The sequence below is a fragment of the Balaenoptera acutorostrata genome, chromosome 16 (genome assembly GCF_949987535.1).
Source record: "Balaenoptera acutorostrata chromosome 16, mBalAcu1.1, whole genome shotgun sequence".
NCBI lineage: Eukaryota > Metazoa > Chordata > Mammalia > Artiodactyla > Balaenopteridae > Balaenoptera > Balaenoptera acutorostrata.
The window spans coordinates 38417232-38436130 of NC_080079.1; the positions used below are offsets into that span (position 1 = coordinate 38417232).

The following is an 18899-nucleotide window of genomic DNA, read 5'->3' on the forward strand; positions in this document are numbered from 1 at the left end:
ACTAATTGAGAGGCTTTTGGAATGTGGGTTGGTGAAGGAGGGGAAGCCAGAACAGGAATGGTGAGTCTGTGTGTAGACAGCTGCCCACACTCTCAGCCTCACCCATTCTGGGCGGCCTGCATAGGTGTCATGAGGTGAGCTTGCAGCTCTTTTCTGGAGCAGTCTCAACATTCCCACCACTAGTGATCTGACGTGTGCTTCGGAGTAGCGATCTGACCTACTTTAGGAGGCAGAGGGAGCATTTGCCCAACACTTGGCAGAGCCCCAGGTCCTCAGCACCCACTGAGCTCACTCCGAACTTACGCAAAATAAAATTTTGGAAAAGCACTTGGGTTCCCAATATTGACATTTTAGGATTTTAAAATGTTAATCAGCCAGACATATACCCACTACTATATATAAAATAGGTAAATGACAAGGACCTACTGTATAGCACAGGGAGCTGTACTGACTATCTTGTAATAACGTATAATGGAAAAGAATCTGGAAAAAAATACATGTATAATATACATATATGTGTGTGTGTATATATATATATAACTGAATCATTTTGCTATATACTTGAAACTAACACAACATTGTAAATGAACTATACTTCAATTAAAAAAAAAAGTTATATAGCCAGAAGGAAAGAAAATCTCATTCAGCCCTTTCATTTTCATTTGGGAAGATATGTTAAAAAGCCTTGCCCAACATTACCTAGCTAGATTGTGGCAAGGCCATAACTAAAATTCAGGTGTTTTAATTCATCAGTGAATATTATTAACGCATGGGAATAAAACATAACATTTCAATGTTCTGCATTCAAGGACAAAGGCTCACCTACTATCAAAAGCAATTACATCAGTTTCTGTGAATTGTCTCTTTAAAAGTTCTCCCTGGATTTAAAATTCAGAACAATTCTCAATAATTTCATTATAAATTTGGGACATATAATCTCACATTGTTCCAATATATTCAGGTGAGGTCAACTCTCACATAATATACATGTGAATACTGTATAGACTTATTAATGAAAGAACTGATGCCAAAAAACTGATTAGTTCTGAAAAAATCCTACATTTTTGATAGTAGGACTATTTCCCTTCAACATGGCCTCTTTTACAGCCTTTAGAAACTGCCCTCCTTGCATACAAGCAAATGTAGAGAAAATAGAGTTCAGTTTGGCTATTAAATTCTTGGGTGACTTTATGAGCTCACAACTGTCATTTTGGAAGCAAGAAAGTGACATACAAGGTCCAGCTCAAAGAGCTACATTTTGAACAAATATGAAATAAGTATAGCTCTTCCCCACTGCAGAATTTTAACAATGCCCTCAACACCTGAGCAACCCACAGCTTGTGGAAATTATCATTATAGAGAACGGGGGATCCAAACGTGCCAGTGTGACCTCCAACTTGGAATTGTTTATCTTGAGAGATTTCTCTTTAGAAGTTTCTATCAAGGAACGCTGTGATATTTTAAAATGGGTTTTTTTGCCATCTCAATACACAAAGGAGGATCTGAAGTATCCTGACATCTTGAAACTAAGAAAATACATCTCCCCTAATGAGCACTATCTATAAATCAGTTAAATATCAAAATTACATAAAAAGGGACAGGTCAAATAGGTGAGAGATTAAGGAAAAGCTAAGAAAAAAGTGAATAGAGGATCATTACCTATAGATGTACTGTGTGCAAAAATTATAAAGCATTGTATCAGTTAAACAAAACAGGACACCCCGACCTCCACACACACACCAGTAACACAAGAGTATAAAAAAAAGCAAAACTGGGAGTGAATTCGTCTTTTCTATTTGAGTTGCAGGTTAAAGGGCTCTCAAGTGCTGCTTTCCCCCAAGGTTGAATTGAGTTTTATTAAAACAATTCTTTCAGGTTCTATAATCCAAAACCTCAAGTCCAGTGAAGGCTGTGCCGTGGAATCTGCCTGAAGGTCCAAGTCAGTGATCTTGTCAGAATCACTCTATGATCAAATGGCCAAAACTTTTGTACAAACGGATGCCCTACTCCTTCTCTCAATATGAATTGTCTCACAAGAGACTCAGGGCCATCAGGCAAATGCTCTCTTGGTTTATCTGCCCTCCCAGTTTGTTAGACATGCCTGAAAATATACGATTGTCATTTTGACACCAATCAATCTCTCTCAGCTGCATTAATCAACATGTGATGATTCTTTTTTTTAAATATAAATTGTTTTGTCTTAAAATAAAGTTATTAATCTCTAAAATAAGTTGTAGTTAAATTTAAAAAAAATTTAGATCTTTGGGAAAACATTTTAAAGATTATTGAAAAATAAGACAACAGAATGTACTTATGTTTATGCTGAAGCACAAGGAAAACCACAGGATTTTAAAATAACCATGGCACAATATTGAGGTTGCTGGTATTATAGAAGGTATAACCTTTGTAGGTGAGTTGGTTTCTAAAAACACAAATATTTATACCTAAACTTATCACCTTATGAAGTTCTAGAAAATTCAAGAATATACAGTACTGGTCCATTAACGTCATGATGTTTCTGGGAATTTATCCCTTTCTTCTAGGTTATCCAATTTGTTGGCATGCAATTGTTCATAGTAGTTTCATGTGATCCTTTGTATTTCTGTGGTATCAGTTGTAATGTTGCCTTTTTTTAATTTCTAGTTTTATTTATTTGAGTCATCTCTCTTTTTTTTCATAGTCTAGCTAACAGTTTGTCAATTTTGATTATCTACTCAAAAAACTAATTCAGTGTTCCATTGATTTTTTCTATCGTTATTCTTGTTACAGTTTTATTATAACGTATCTTGGAGAAAGTCATTTTGAATTGATATTTTGGGGCAAACTATTAGCTTCATGAACTTGGATGCCCAAATTTCTCCCCAGATTTGGGAATTTCTCCTTCTCCTTCTGGGACTCTAGTGATGTGTACATTGTTTCCATTAATTTATCCTGTAAGTCCTATAGACTCTCTTTGTTCCTTTTCTTTATCTTTTGTTTTCTGTTCCTCTGATTGAATAATTTCAATTGATCTGTCTTCGCGCTCATTGATTCATTGTTTTGTTTGTTTCAGTCTGCCTTTGAAATTCTCTATTATTCAGTACCAGTCATTGTATTCTCTTCAGCTCCAAAATTTCTGTTTGGTTCTTTATCTGTTTTCTATCTCTTTGTTGAACTTCTCATCTTGTGCTTGTATTTTCCTGATACCATCAGATTGTTTATTTGTGTTCTCCTGTAGCTGAGTATCTTTAGAACAATTGTTTATAATTCTTTGTTGGGCAATTCCTGGTTCTCCATTTCTCTGGGGCCAGTTCATGACGGTTTACTGTATTCCTCATTCTTCGTGATCCTTAAAGCCTTGTGTAGGTGTCTGTATTTGGACACACGGTCGTCTCTCCCAGACTTTATGGTCTGACTGTGGTAAAGGAAGACTTTTACCTGCGGATGGGGCATGCTGAGGTGTGCTATGGCCTCAGGTCGAGTTGTGCAGGGCACCAACTGCAGGAGTGTGTGGTGGCACTAGGGAGTGAGGTCTCTTGGGCTCAGATTGCTGGGATCCACAGCATCGACAGCTGTGTGGTCCTTGGTGAGTGCTACAGGGCTCACAGTGACTGCAAGTGTTCTTGGGGCCCTCAGTAGTGCCTTCAGGTCCAGCAGCTAGGGATCGGGGACTGATTGCAGACACACACATCGTGGTGGGGACTGGGGAGAGAGCAAGAGCCGGCCCAACTGTGGGCACACTGGCTCTTGTGGAGTCATGGCCCTCTGTGCTTTGATCTGACTTTTATAAGGTAAGCTGGAGTGTCTTCATCAACTAGTGAAACTATGAAACCTCTGATGTAGAAAGCAGCAATCATATCCCCCATAGACTGGTCCAGGTGTGAAACCTGACTACGCCCCTTCCTGGCCCTGTGAGTTTTGTTAAACCACTTAACCTCTCAGAGCCTCAGTAAAAATGAGGTGCGGGCTTCCCTGGTGGCGCAGTGGTTGAGAATCTGCCTGCCAATGCAGGGGACACGGGTTCGTGCCCTGGTCTGGGAAGATCCCACATGCCACGGAGCAACTGGGCCCGTGAGCCACAATTACTGAGCCTGCGCGTCTGGAGCCTGTGCTCCGCAACAAGAGAGGCCGCGATAGTGAGAGGCCCGCGCACCGCGATGAAGAGTGGCCCCCGCTTGCCACAACTAGAGAAAGCCCTCGCACAGAAACGGAGACCCAACACAGCCATACATACATACATACATACATACATAAAAAGAATGTAAGCAGACAAGAATAGCATTAAAAAAAAAATTAAAAAACAAAAAATGAGGTGCTATCAGGATAAATGGGAAAATGTATGCAAATGGAATAAGCACATAGTGGGTGCTTAAAGAACTGTCTTTCCTTTCCTTTTATCTTTTCTTCTTAAAGGATCCTGTGATATGGACACAAGCTTGGTGGCTTAAGTTTTCAGATTTAGTTCTAAACCAGGATTAAGTCATAGTTTCTTAGAGCCCAAATCATACACTTCTGAAATCATTTAGTTCAACTTTATCACTTTTCTTAAAAAATTATGTAGTATGTAGAATACATATTTGTGGTGAAACTTCAAACACTATGAAACACATAGAATGAGATGTACATCCTACTTTTCTTCTTGGAATTAATTCCCATTGATAGTTTGATGTGTGTCTTTTAAGACACTTTTTATAAGTTTACATATATACATAATTATGCATACTGATAATTATACATACATATAACATTATTTACATGAATGAATTTATTTACATAAATATGTGTATATTTACATATTTATATACAGCTCTGAAAGTCTCTTTCATATATAAAAAGTCCTTTCCATTTCAATATTTTAAACTATCTCATTCTATGTGACTGCATAAAGCCACATTGTATGTATCAAGATATGACGATGGACCAAATATTCCTTGTTGATGGCTTTTAGCTTGTTTGCAATGTTTCGTTATTATGAATAATACCATAGCAACTACCCTTGTGTATATATATATATATATATATATATATATATATATATATATATATAGTGAGCACATATGAGAGTATTTTTATAGAAAAGATTTATAGATGTAAATCTATACTGTAATGTATGCCATCTACATTTTCATAGATACTGCTAAGTTGCCTCCAGAAGACCAAACCAATGTAAGTTCTCCTAATAGGGCATGAACATGATTGTTTCTCCACATCTTCCTTCATCAATTCTGCACTTCATAAATCTTTTTAATTTTGCCAATATGATGGGATCAAGACATCTCATTGTAATTTTAGTTTGCATTTTCTTGAGTTATAATGAAATTGAGACTTTTAAAATGTTTTGGCTATTTGATTTTCTTTTATGAATTGCCTTTTCAAATTATTAGCCTGTTTTCTCTGTGTTTTTTAAAAAATTTGTCTGGGCTTTTAATTTTTTACGAATATTGATCAACAGTTTGTTATGCATATTGCAAATATTTTCTCTTTCTCTCTTAAACTTTTTGATTGTGGTGCCTTTCTTTAGTTATTACTTCATCATACGGAAGTGTTAAAATGTTATGAGTTAAGTCTCTTGAGGTTTTCATTTTGGGTTTCTGGCTTTTCTGAGTTTTAAGACAGTTTTTCTCTACTCCAAGGTTATACAAATATAGTTTATATTCTTTTCAATATTTTTCATTTAGAACTCTGGACCATTTGAAATTTATTTTTTAGTATGGGTAGGTATTGAATCTGGGTTATTTTTTCTAAGTAGTTGTTTAATTTTACCAGTATCACTTACTATATAGTCTTTTCTGATTCCACTGCCATGAAAGCCACCTTTACACTTTCATCTTATATTACAAAATCCTGAAGCCTCTGAGCTTACAAGATTTTCCTAGAGCAATTCTTCTCAGCTGGGAGTGATTTCATCTCCCAGGGGAGTTCCGGCAATGCGTGGAGACTTTTTTGGATGTCATCACTATAGGAATGTTACTGGCATCTAGTGTTAGAGGCCAGGGGTGCGGCTAAGCATCCTACAATGCTCAGGATGGACTGCAAAACAAAGAATTTCCCAACCCCAAATGTCAGTAATGCTGAGGTTGAGAAATCTTGGCCTAAAGTCATCACAGTACATGAATATAAATCTGAAAAAAAATTCTACTTAGAAAAGGTATGTGAACATATTTTAAAAATCAGTATTTAAAATTATTGCTTTTTTTGTATCCGTTGACAAATCCTCTTAGAGTTGTTTTGCATATGAGCTTGTTATCATGATTTAGTAGCTGTCTGTTTTGCAGTTGAGGAAAAAATGTGACCTTTCCTCATTGTCTTTTCTACGCGATGCTCCCTAGTCTCATAAGTAAAATATTTTATGCTCACCAACTGTAGAACACAGTGTTTTATCCTCTGGATGACAAATACATATATCAACTGTGTGTTCGTTTCAAAGCACTGGCTTTTACTGGACCAGGTGCGGAAGAAGTTTTCAGACTTGATTTTACCTCTCATTTGCAAGAAAATCAGACTGAGAATCATCTGATTGATGATGCTGATTTCAGTTCCCACCCTAAGCCAGCTGAAGCAGGGTCTCTACTTATATTGTCACCCTTTGAGATTTTGAAAATTTTGGTGTAGGCAGTAGAGAAATGGCTGGAATTATTTTAGTCCAGGGGTACTTGAAAGATGAATCAGGCTTGGGTGGATCCAAATTTAAAATCTGGGGTCAGACAGGGAGTAGCATGAAGCACTACAGATCCTTATGAAGGGAGAGGGGAACTAAACCACAGAAAGGGTCATGCAAAGACACTAAAGTGGCAGGCACTGGAATTTCCCTGGCTGCTGGGGTGTGGAAGTACTTGGTGTTCAACTCTGCTTTCATCTGCCCTGACTTTTTAAGTGATCACATTTATAGGAATAAAGCACAATGAGATTAACAAACACCTAACAGATCAACTAGTTTATTTCACAGATAAAACAGGCCCAGAAGAGGGAAATAACTTTCCCAAACGTGTAAGACCAGCTTCAGCATGATGGAAGCTAAGGAAAGCAAGCGGCATGGGGAGTAAAAACAGAGAGAAGGTGTCGAGAGGAAACAGGATAAATAGAGGCCCCTTCTATCACCTCACTAGCATTCATGGGATGGGACCTCCTAGCAACATCCACTGTACCCCTGTAAAATCATTAGATGGTAAGTGTCTCTGTATTCAGAGGTTGCCTCTCCTTTCTATGCATTCTTTTTTTTTTTTTATTGGAGTATAATTGCTTTACAGTGTTGTGTTAGTTTTTGCTGTACACTGAGGTGAATCAGCTATATGTATACATATATCCCCTCCCTCTTGGACCTCCCTCCCCGCATCCCCCCACCCCACCCATCTAGATCATCACAGAGCACCGAGCTGAGTTCCCTATGCTATACAGCATGTTCCCACTAGCTATCTATTTTACACATGGTAGTGTATATATGTCAATCCTAATCTCCCAGTTCATCCCACCCTCCCCTTCCCGCACTGTGTTTGCATGCCCGTTCTCTACGTCTGCGTCTTTATTCCTGCCCTACAAATAGGTTCATCTGTACCATTTTTCTAGATTCCACATATATGCGTTAATATACGATGCTTGTTTTTCTCTTTCTGAGTTACTTCACTCTGTATGACAGACTCTAGGTCCATCCACATCTCTACAAATGACCCAATTTCATTGCTTTTATGGCTGAGTAATATTCCATTGTATATATACACCACGTTTTCTTTATCCATTCATCTGTTGATGGCCATTTAGGTTGCTTCCATGTCCTGGCTATTGTAAATAGTGCTGCAATGAACATTGGGGTACATGTGTCTTTTTGAATTATGGTTTTCTCAGAGTATATGTGCAGTAGTGGGATTGCTGGGTCATATGGTACTTCTATTTTTAGTTTTTAAAGGAACCTCCATACTGTTCTCCATAGTGGCTGTATCAATTTACATTCCCACCAGCAGTGCAAGAGCATCCTTGATTTTGAGACTCTCTTTGTTCCCAGAACATAGCAGCTGATCGCCTACCTCACCCTGTTACTAACATGATGTATGATTTCCAAAGATTCTCCCCAAGGGTTCCTGTCCTGAAATGTTTATTTGATTGTCTGTGATATGTCTAGTATATCTTTCCAACAGGGAATATGCAGCCTGTTATTAATCACATTAATACAGACCAAATAAAATAGATCAAAACAAACAATGAAAAATCTAGAAACTTTACAATTTTAAAACAATGCCCTTAAAGATATAGAAGAAAAACAATTTTTTCCTGCTCTTTAAAACCTATAATATACCTAATAAAGATGGTACAATTGAGGATTATAAAAGACTCTAGCCGTCATTGAGTTTCTTTAAAAATTTTTCCCAGGGTCATTAAAGGGGTAAGTGTGAGAATGTGTAGGTTTAGTTATGTAGCCTGGAAATACCAACTGAGGCCTCAATTCACAGGGACACCTAGCAGGGAGTCCCACCTGGAAGGGACAATTAACTGTAGTGGAATCCGACAGACCTGGGTCCAAATCGCAACTCTGCTTCTTACCAGCTGTGGACGCTTGGACAATTTTCTGATTTTCTCTCTTCTTACCTATAAGTTAATAATAATAACACCTTCTTGCAGCATTGTTGTAAAGCTTAAGTAAAATATGTGTGAGGTGCACAGAGTGATGCCTGGCATCCAGAAGCTACCCAATACGTTGCTGTTATTTATTGTTGTTGTTCTTATTATTGGGATTCTGTTCAATTTGGCTTGAGGTGGAGAAGACTGAAAACAAGGCTTACTTGGAAATTTTCTACCTCATATTTTAATGTATATGGAACCTGGAATGGGTGATCCTGAAAACAGACCATGCTCCTTAGTGGATAAAGTTTGCCATGTGAGGTCTAGGCGAAGCTGCCTGGATGGGCTAGGCTGCTGTGGGTGCCATGGGCTTTCCCTTGACAGCACCTAGCAAGTGAGGAATTTCGAAGTTCTCCAACTAATAATTTGTGTAGACAGCCAAAGCAGAAATTTACTTTGTCTACACAATTTGATTGTCTGTATCGATTAAATCATCAAATCTATTATTGGTTGAGTGTGTACCTTCCACAAGACTTTTCTGAAATAGGCAATGGCCTTGAAAAGACCTTCCACATTTTGCCATAATGGGGATTGTCCATCTGCTATACCTTTCTGTAACCTGAAAACACTGATTCTAGAGGTGTTTATTAATTGATCTAAACACCCTTAAAAATTTCCTCACTTATTTTTTTCCCCTCTAAGAAGTCACTCCATTTCCAGAGCATCTCTTTCTGCCCTCTTCTTTCTCCAGTAGGTGGTCAAGTCAAGATACAGGCAAGCATATTCCCTTGCTTATCATATAAAATATGAAATATTCTTCTTACTCTCTTCTCCCAAAAGGTTACCACTTATTTTCCTCTCTTTTATTTACTCAGACATACATTTAATTCTCTTTAAAAAAAAATTCTTTTTCAATGTTAATTTTTATAACACTCTGATGGGAAATCTGGCAATATCTATAAAAAATTTAAGTATTCTTGATTCAGAAATTTATTTCGAGGGGCCATCAATAGTGAACAAAAATATTTATAAGGAACAGGGTGAAAAGTTGGAAGCAGCATAAATAGCCATGTGAGTGAAATGGTTACAGAAATTCTACTTTATCCTTACAACACAATACTGTTCCGTCATTACAAAAATATTGTAGACGTGTATTATAGCTAATACAAAAGTATTCATAATATGTTTTAATGGGGAAAATGAAGGCTACTACACAGTATTTATCGAATATTTTTTAAGTTATAAGTAGACATGAGTAGAAATGAGACTAGAGAAAAATCTATCAAAATACTAATCAAGTAGTTTTCTCTGGGGGCTGAAGTTACTGGTTATTTATTATTTTCTTTGTTAGCTTTTCTCTATGTTTAAAAATGTCTGTAATAAACAATTTTACTTTTGCAATGGTACAAAAACACAGTAAGTCTTTTTTTTTTTTTAACTTGAAAAAATATTCCCAAGCCTATTTTAATCTAAGAGAAAGGCAATGTAATTAAGGAGTAGAAGGAACTCTAGCTATGACCTACCTCAGTACAGAGTCCATTCACTGAAGGAAGGCTGATTGAGGAATGCTGTCTGCTCAGGCTCAGGTGCTACAGTATAAAGGGAGGCCAAAGCAGAGGACGAAGCAGGACACCGACCACACAGAGCTTCCCCTATAATCAGCTACCATTTTAGTAACCAGCTTCACTGCCTCAGGCCTAAATTCTTCTACAGTTGCTTTAATCTGTGGCTACCATTTTCCCTGATGCCCTAGTGGAGTTCATTAGGCAGTGTTTCCCAAGTGTAGGTATACACCGCTGGGGCTATGGAAGATTTTAACTGGTACATGTGCATGGTATTAAATAATGTTGAATCACATGATGTGAGAGTTAGTCTCTGTATTAGTTTCCTGCCGCTGCTGTAACAAATGACCACAAACCTAGTGGCTCACAATCATATAAGTTTATTCTCTTACAGTTCTGAAGGTTAGAAATCTAAGATCAGGAGGTTGATAGGGCTGCATTCTTTCTGGAGACTTCAAGGGAAAATCTGTTTCCTCACCTTTTCTGGCTTCTAGAGGCTGCCTGCATTCCTTGGCTCCTAGTGTATCATGTCAACTTCTGGTTGTTCCATTGTCATATTTCCTTTTTCTAACTTTGACCTTCTTGCCTCCCTCTTATAAGGACCTTTGTGATTACATTGGACCCATGCAGATAACCCAGAATAAACTCCCCACCTCGAGTATCCTAACTTAATCACCTCTGTAAAGTCTCTCTTGCCATGTAAGGTAACATATTCACAGGTTTCTGGGATTAGGACATGGACATCTTTGGGGGGGGGCATTATTCATCCTACCATAGTCTCCCTCTCAAATTTATTCCAATCTTTTTTTTTTTTTTTTTTTCAAGACCATCTACTCAAAGTTTATTGGACTGAAGAAAGGCTGAATACACAGATCCAAGCCATCGGGAGAATGTGAGGCTTGGTGCCTACAAGCCACGTTCAGAAGGTGTCCAGACAAACTTAACCTGGAAGGAGTCACCTATTTTTCAGTCAGACCCCGGCCTGGACAAGGAAATCACTGTTGCTGCTGCTGTGTGGGGCGGGCTACATGGCTCTGTGTGGCTGTTGCTTTGTTGCCTGTTCTGTCCTAAACCCGTGAACCTAAGGTATTAGACCCAGAGGAGAAGGTCCCTGGGAATGTACCATGCCCTAGGCTGACAGTGGACATTTCCCGGCCTTCCACTAAATAGGAAAAAAAAAAAATTTTCTATAAACTTAACTGCTTTCAAAAAATGTTTTAACCAACACATCTAAAAACTGCAGATTAGTTTGGTATAGTATAAATATTGTCAAATATAAAATTCCAAGAAATGAATCTGGGACTGATCTGATTATCTGGAGAAGTTCTAACTCATCTATGAAACCTAGGAAAAGGCAGAATTGAGACAGCTGTTTTAAGCGAACACTATCATTATTGCTTCTGCCAAAGCGAAGGTGGAGATTCCGCTGAGCTGGTAGGAACATCAATGAAAAGGCCTCTTAGCAACAAGCGGGCTGGATCCGAGCCTGCTCTCAACGGAGGGTAAGGGCAAGAGGAAGTCAACAGCTGGTTCTGGTTCTTTGCTGCCCACTCATCAATCATCGGGCTCTCGCCCCCACAGCCGAGCCAGCCGAAGACAGAGAGGGGAGTGGGCCCCAAGGGGAAGGAGGGCAGTCGACCACCCCGACCAGCCAGCGAGCACAGGCAGCTCTCTCCCTCATTTGTCCATCACACCTCAGAGTCTTTCCTGGTTTGGCTTTGGTGATGAAAAGCAGGAGGGCTGGAATGAAACTATACCGATTTTAAGATGATGGCATTGCTGACCCTGGTGATATCTCAGGTGCAAAGCGTGTGTGGACAGGAAGGCTGAGTGACAAGGAAAATAAAAATCCAGGAAAACCCTTCAGCTTAACAAAGCAATCCAGGCAGACAGGGAGGAACGCCTCTACAGGGGAGCGCCACGGGCATTCGGGATCCTCCCAGCCAAGGAAAGTCCTGGATGGGGGCCTAGTCCCGGCAGATTTATGCAGGAAAATGCGCCCCAGGAGCCTGCTGGCTCCTCTCTGGGGATTCCGCTTTATCTCTCAAGTTTTAAGATGCCAAAAGGAAAAGCCTTTAGGAGGAGGCTAAGGATAACTTCATTATTCCTCGGTTCTCTGTTCCTCCTCCAGTTCCTCCTTGGTCATCATCTTCTTGTACTGGTTTCCCCTCAGCTTCCCGGGGCTGTATTTGAAGGAGAAGGCCTCTCCGCCGTCTTCTTCCTCAGGCCCTGCCAGGGGTGGACCCTCCACGCCATCCAGCTCCTGCTCCTCTTCCTGCCTCTCCTCGGCGGCCTGCTCCTCCGCCTCCGCCGGCGCCGCCGCGGACTCTTCCGGCGGCGCGGATTCGTCCGGCGGCGTGGGCTCCCCCGGCCCCTCGGGCGCGGCCGCCGGCTCCGCCGCGCAGGGGCCGAGCGGCGCGGGCGTCCCGCTTGCCTCGGCCGGGGTCGTGGACTCCGGGGGCGCGGGCTCCGGGGTGTCGGGGCTCGCGGCCGCCCCGCGCCTCACCAGCAGCCAGGCAAGCAGCAGCGCCAGCGCGGTGGCCAGCGCGGGTAGCGCGGCCAGCAACTCGGCCGGCGCCTCCATCGCGCCGCGGCCGCCCCTATTCCAATCTTTTGAGTGCATCAAGAAGAAAGTCTAACTTTGGTTTATGTCTTTGTTTCTAGCACTCGCTAATCTCTCTTTCAAACAAAGAGCACATATTTAACAAAAAGAAGGCAGTTCTGAAACTCAAGTGTCCTGACTAGTCATCTAATTTATTATTAATTATCTCCTTTTTATTGTTATTATGCTTATGGTTATCCTCAAATTTTGGCAAATAATACTTTTTCCTCCCATTTACAGTAACTGTAGAAAGTTTCTTTTAAAAAGTTATTTAATTAAATAGGCAAATTGATTTTGAGACTTTTAAATAAGCAGTATTATAGGTGGCATACAGATGGGGCAAACATTGTGAATGAGGAATGTGAATGACTAAAGTTTGGGAAATATTGCCTTAGTAGAACACCACACTACTTAAAATTAGGGAAGAATCAGGGAATCCAGGCATGACTCTGCCCCTCACTTTGTTTTGCATAAGACCTCCCCTGATGAACTGATGGAATTTCCTTTCTGCCTCTGTTGACAGTTGGTTCTGTAGATGGTAGAGGGTGAGCCAGCAAGACAGGGAAAAAAACCTTCCTTCTCATTCATGAAGAATGCAAATCACCAGTGGAAAATCTGTGGGATATCATGCATTGGGCATTGGATTAGTGCAAACCTCCTTGCAAGTCTTGCTGAGGGGTAAAGGAAAGTCCCTGCATGCAGGTGGTCTCGCTCTGGTCGATGACTATAAATCAGGGCAACATAAGGTAGGAAAGGGCCAGGTCCATAGGACAAGGAGCAATAAAGAACTACAGAGTTTAGACAGGGAGATGACCCCTTCAGCTTGAAGGTAGAGGGGATGGGTGAAAATAGAATAGAGGGAGAATGGGGAGGATCAAGGAACTCTTCATTGTGAAGACAGTTTTTCTTCAGGGACTTTACCAGGAATTTACCCAGGAGGCATTTGAGGTGGCGGCTTCATCATTGCCAACACTTTAGGTTTTCCCTTGATGCCATCCTCAGTATTAGAAAAGTTTCCTGAGTACCTTGCCAGACTTGCTCATAATGTTCTGATACAAAACTGGAGTTTAATTTCCTCTTTGTTAAAATCATAAGATATCTTAGATCATGGGTCTTCTGTTATTAAAAGATTATAAAAGTTTTTTCTTTGCCTTTTATGTAATCTGCCTAAGAAGCAAAGATTCTATGTCTTATTAAATATTTCCTATACTTCATATTGTCGTTATCAGATCTTTGCTTACTTAGAAAAACTAAGTCTTTTCAATAAAAGAATAGTTTTTTAAAAACTTGTAATTTTCTGTATTTGCCTTTCAAACCTTAAATAACTGGATATACGGATATGCATTACACCAATGTCACGACCCCCCCCCCAATCTATTTAAAGAAATTACCTAGTATTAAACAAGTTTAATAACATTTGCATTTCCTAATTTTCCATCATACATGTATATTATTTTTATAGTATGAATAGTATTGTTTCATTATAACTATAAACGTAAAACTTATCACCATATAGCCTTATGATAAGTCTTGTACAGTATGTGGTTAGTAATTTTCCCTTTGCTCCACCCCAATGTTGATTTGCTGGCTTCTGTTTTCAATGTGCACAGCTTCTCCATCCCACACTGTTGATGACATGCTTTGACAATCTGGGACCAGGTGTTCATTACCTATAGCAGAGTTTCCAGGAATCTTTTCTTGGGGGAGGAGGAAGCGGCAGCATGTGGAAGGAATTTTTTTTTCAAAGTGCTAATTTTGATGACGCTTACTGAGGATGCATAGTATTCCAATTAAATTAACTTTCTCAGCTCAGTTGACTGATTTGGTTAGGAGAGCAGTTGGCACCCAAAAAACTTATTGTTGCTTTTATTTATACTTTATATAATGTTTTTAATGATTGCACAATATTATTTTCATTATGATTATTATTTGTATTTGGATTGGCTCTGTGGGAGATGTGATGATGCTGATGAAATTTTTGTTTGTTTTATTTTAAAAGTGACTGAAGTTCTGATGGGACTAAAGCCCTGTCACACCTTGACACTGGCTACGGAAAGTATTTCTTAACCTATCAAGAATACCAGCAATCTGTTTTCACTCTACCCCAAAGCACTAAAATCACATTAGAACTCTAAAATGTAATAAGAACCACATCAATATCTTGTAATCTCTAAATGTCAGATTAAAATATGAGTGGAGAATGGTGTAGTAAGTCAATGGAAGCTTTTAGAGAACTGACATTTCCCCCTAGGTTCGTATACGTGTTAGAGATGGTGTCAGCACAGAATTCAGCTTTGGGTGAGACTAGGAATTAATTCAAATTAATGAATCCTAACTGAGTGCTTTCTGTTTTCAAGTCCCCTTGCTGAAAGCAATGAAAAGTTAAAACATAAAGCTAAAACTTGGAAACAACTCAGAGGTACTCCAGTGGGTGAATGGTTAAATAAACCGTAGCGGATCCATACTGTAGGATATTACTCAGCAATAAAAAGGAACAAACATACAGGTTAACAATTTGGTTGGATCTCAAGGGCATTGCTTTGAGAGAAAAAGCCAACATCAAAAGGTCACATACTGCATGATTCCATTTATACAACATTATAGAGATAGAGAACAGATTAGTGGTTGTCAGGGGTTAGTTTCAAGGAGGGATGGGGGGTGATGGGAGTGGTTGTTGACTATAAATGGATAACATGAGGGAAATTTTTGTGGTAACGGACAGTTCTATATCTTAATTGCAATAGTGGTTACACAACCTACACATAAGATTACACTGAACTGTACACACCCACACACACGCTCGCATGCACACATGCACACAAGTGCGTATAAAGCTGGTGAAATCTGAATAAACTCTGGATTGTACCAAGGTCAGTTTCATGGCTTTGAGAGTATGCTATAGTTATGTAAGATGTTACCTTTGGGGGAAACAGTGAAGAGTAGGTGGCACCTCTCTGTACTATTTTTGCAATTTCCCATCAATCTATATCATTTCAAAATAAAAAGTTTTTAAAAAGTTAAAAGATAAGAAAGACATCACTCCTGTCCTCTTCCTAAAATTTATTAGGAAGATAGATTTACACAAAACTCTTCAAAGAGATAATTCTGGAACATAACAAAAAAGATTTATTAAGAGGAACTATTAATTTTGGAGCATGAGGTTCAGGAAAAACTTTTCAGATATGGTGGTGTTTTGGCCAGACCTTGGAAGATGTAGGTAAGCTTCCCATGGGAGGAGAATGGGGAAGTGGTTGGAGCTGAGCAAGGCCCTTTATGGTCAAATATCTTCCTAGTTTTTGGATTAATGAGTCTCAGAAAGCCATTATTTTAGTCTGGTTTCACCTCTCTGAAACTGATTACACTTCCTGAAAGAAATTCACCAAAGAATTTACATTTGACATGAATTTGCATTGATTGAAATTAATGTTATCACTTACCTGTTCCATTAAAAAATATCAATGAGTTGTTTAAGCTTGGGAAACTATAGTAATATAATGAGCCTGTTATGGGGTTGTGAGCATGAGTTTCTTACTTCACATAAATGCAAGGTTAAGACAAAAAGGAGAAACATTGCCAAAATTTCCATAAATTTGTATTACAAAGTCTGTAGCCAAGTTCCTCATCCATGATGGATTGCTACACTCTATGCCTACTTGTAAGGATACTGATATTTTGGATAAAATAATGAAAATGTGTTATAATTGACTTGACTGGAAATCTTACACTCATCTCAATTTTTTACCAGCTTTATTGAGATACAGTTGACATTTAACATTGTGTAAGTTTAAGGTATACATTGTGATGATTTGATATGCCTATATATTGTGAAATGTTTACCACAAATAAGGTTAGCTAACACATCCTTCACCTCACATAATTACCATTTTGTTGCTACAGTGAGAACATTAAAGCTCTGCTCTCATATCAACTTTCAAGTGCACAACACTGTGTTGTTAACGATAGTCACCATCCATGCTGTACATTAGATCCTCAGAACTTGTTCATCTTATAATTGAAAGTTTGTACTCTTTGATCAACTTCTCCCCATTCCGGCCACCCCTCAGCCCCTGGCAACCACCATTCTACTCTCTGTTTCTATGGGTTTGATGTTTTTAGATTTCACATATAAGTGAGGTCATACAGTATTTGTCTTTCTCAGTCTGACTTATTTCACTTAGTATAGTGTCCTCAAGGTCCAGCCATGTTGTCACAAATGGCAGGATTTCCAAAAAGGCTGAATATTATTCCATTGTATATACATATATGAACATATATATATGTATGTGTATATATATACATACATACATATATCACATTCTCATTACCTAAGTGTCATAGTCAATAGACACTTAGGTTGTTTCAGGTCTTGGCTATGGCAAATAATGCTGCAATGAATGTGAGTATACAGATATTCCTTCAAGATAGTGATTTCATTTTCTTTGGATATTTACCCAGAAGTAGGATTGCTAGATCATATGGTACTTCTATCCACTCATCTCAGTTTGAAAGTTAGAGTTTGCAAAACAAAAAATTTAAAAATAAAAAACCATTTTCCCATCTCCTGCCTTAATTTTCCAAGTAATTTTAGTCTAGAGTAATACAAGTATGACCTCTATGGTGTTCCATATGCCATTTGAGCCCAGTTGTACAAGTATATGCTGCAGTGTGGGTTTTGGGATGTCAGACTTCCTGGGTTAAAACCATGACTCCTTCACTTACACAATCTTAGGCAAATTGACTTTTATGCCTCAGTTTTCTTGTGTCTCAGTTTCCTCATCTGTAAAGACGACCATACCATAGTACTATCTCATGGGGTTATAAGTTTTAAAAGAGATATTTAAGGTAGAACTCTTAACCAAAAGTAAACTATCACTCTGACCTATAATAGTCAATATACTTGCTATCATATGCAGAGTTAAAGTATAAAATATGTAAGAAAGCAGTAGTATTGGTAAGAGTGGGGCATTCTTCTATATTTCTCAACTTACTGATTTAAAGTAGAAAAGCTTAAATTAAAAAAAAATTTAAAAAAATGTTTTTATTGAAATATATATAAGAGGAAAAATGCACACATTATAAATATATAGCTTAATAATTTTTTATTGTGGTGAGAACATTTAACATGAAATTTACCCTCTTAACATGTTTTTTAAGTGTACAATACAGTATTCTTATCCATAGGCACAATGTACCGCAGCTCTCTAGACTTATTCAAATGGCAAACTGAAACTTTATACCTGTGATTAATAACTCCCCATTGTCCCCTACCCCCAGCTCCTGGCAATCACCATTCTGGTCTCAGCATCTATGAGTTTAACTATTTTAGATACCTCATGTATGTGGAATCATGCAGTAGTTGTCTTTCTGGCTTATTTCACTTAGCATAAAGTCCTCATGTTTCATCGATGTTATTGAATATGACAGGATTTCCTTCTTTTTGAAAGCTGAATAAAATTCCATTGTGAGATATCTATATCTATATCTATGTCTATGTCTATATCTATATCTATATTCATATCTATCAATCACATTTTTTAATCCTTTCATCTGTCGATGGACATTTAGTTTGCTTCTCTACATTGGCTATTGTGAATAGTGCTGCATTGAACATGAGAGTACTGATACCTCTTTGATATCCTGATTTCATTCCTTCTGGATAAATACCCAAAAGTGGGATTGCTGGATTATAAAGTAGTTCTATTTTTAACTTTCTGAGGAACTTCCATACTGCTTTCTATAGAGACTGCGCCATTTTGTATTCCCACTAACAATGTACAAAGGTTCCAATTTCTCCACTTCTTTGTCAACACTAGTTGTCTTTTGTTTTAATGATAATAGCCACCCTAACAGCTATGATTTGCGATTTCATGTCAACCAACAAAGTTAAAAAATATTTTCATCCAAAATTAAAATTCTACATGCTCTTTGAACCAGCATTACTGGTTCAAAGATAATTTATCCTGTAGGTATAAATGATATTTGTATAAAGTATAAACTTATGTTTGTACATTATTTTCTACAACACTGTGTGTAATTACAAAAAATCCTAATTCATCTTAATCTCTGTTAATGATGAATTTCCATGTAACCTTTAATAGTGTTCCATATGAACTGATGGGGAATGATCTCCAAGATATACTAAGTGATCAAAGCAAGACGTGGAAAAGTATGAATAGTACGGTACAGATAGGAGAAAAAACTAAATG

The 18899-nt window shown here is 38.4% G+C and overlaps 1 protein-coding gene across 1 annotated transcript; it reads right to left on the reverse strand.

The window, feature by feature from the left end:
• Positions 1 to 10917: 10917 nt before the first annotated feature.
• On the reverse strand, positions 10918 to 12685 carry LOC130705072 (matrix-remodeling-associated protein 7-like). The gene has a single exon (XM_057531435.1). It carries the CDS (start codon positions 12673 to 12675, stop codon positions 12193 to 12195), a length of 483 nt encoding a protein of 160 aa, XP_057387418.1. The 5' UTR covers positions 12676 to 12685; the 3' UTR covers positions 10918 to 12192.
• Between the last annotated feature and the right edge of the window lie 6214 nt (positions 12686 to 18899).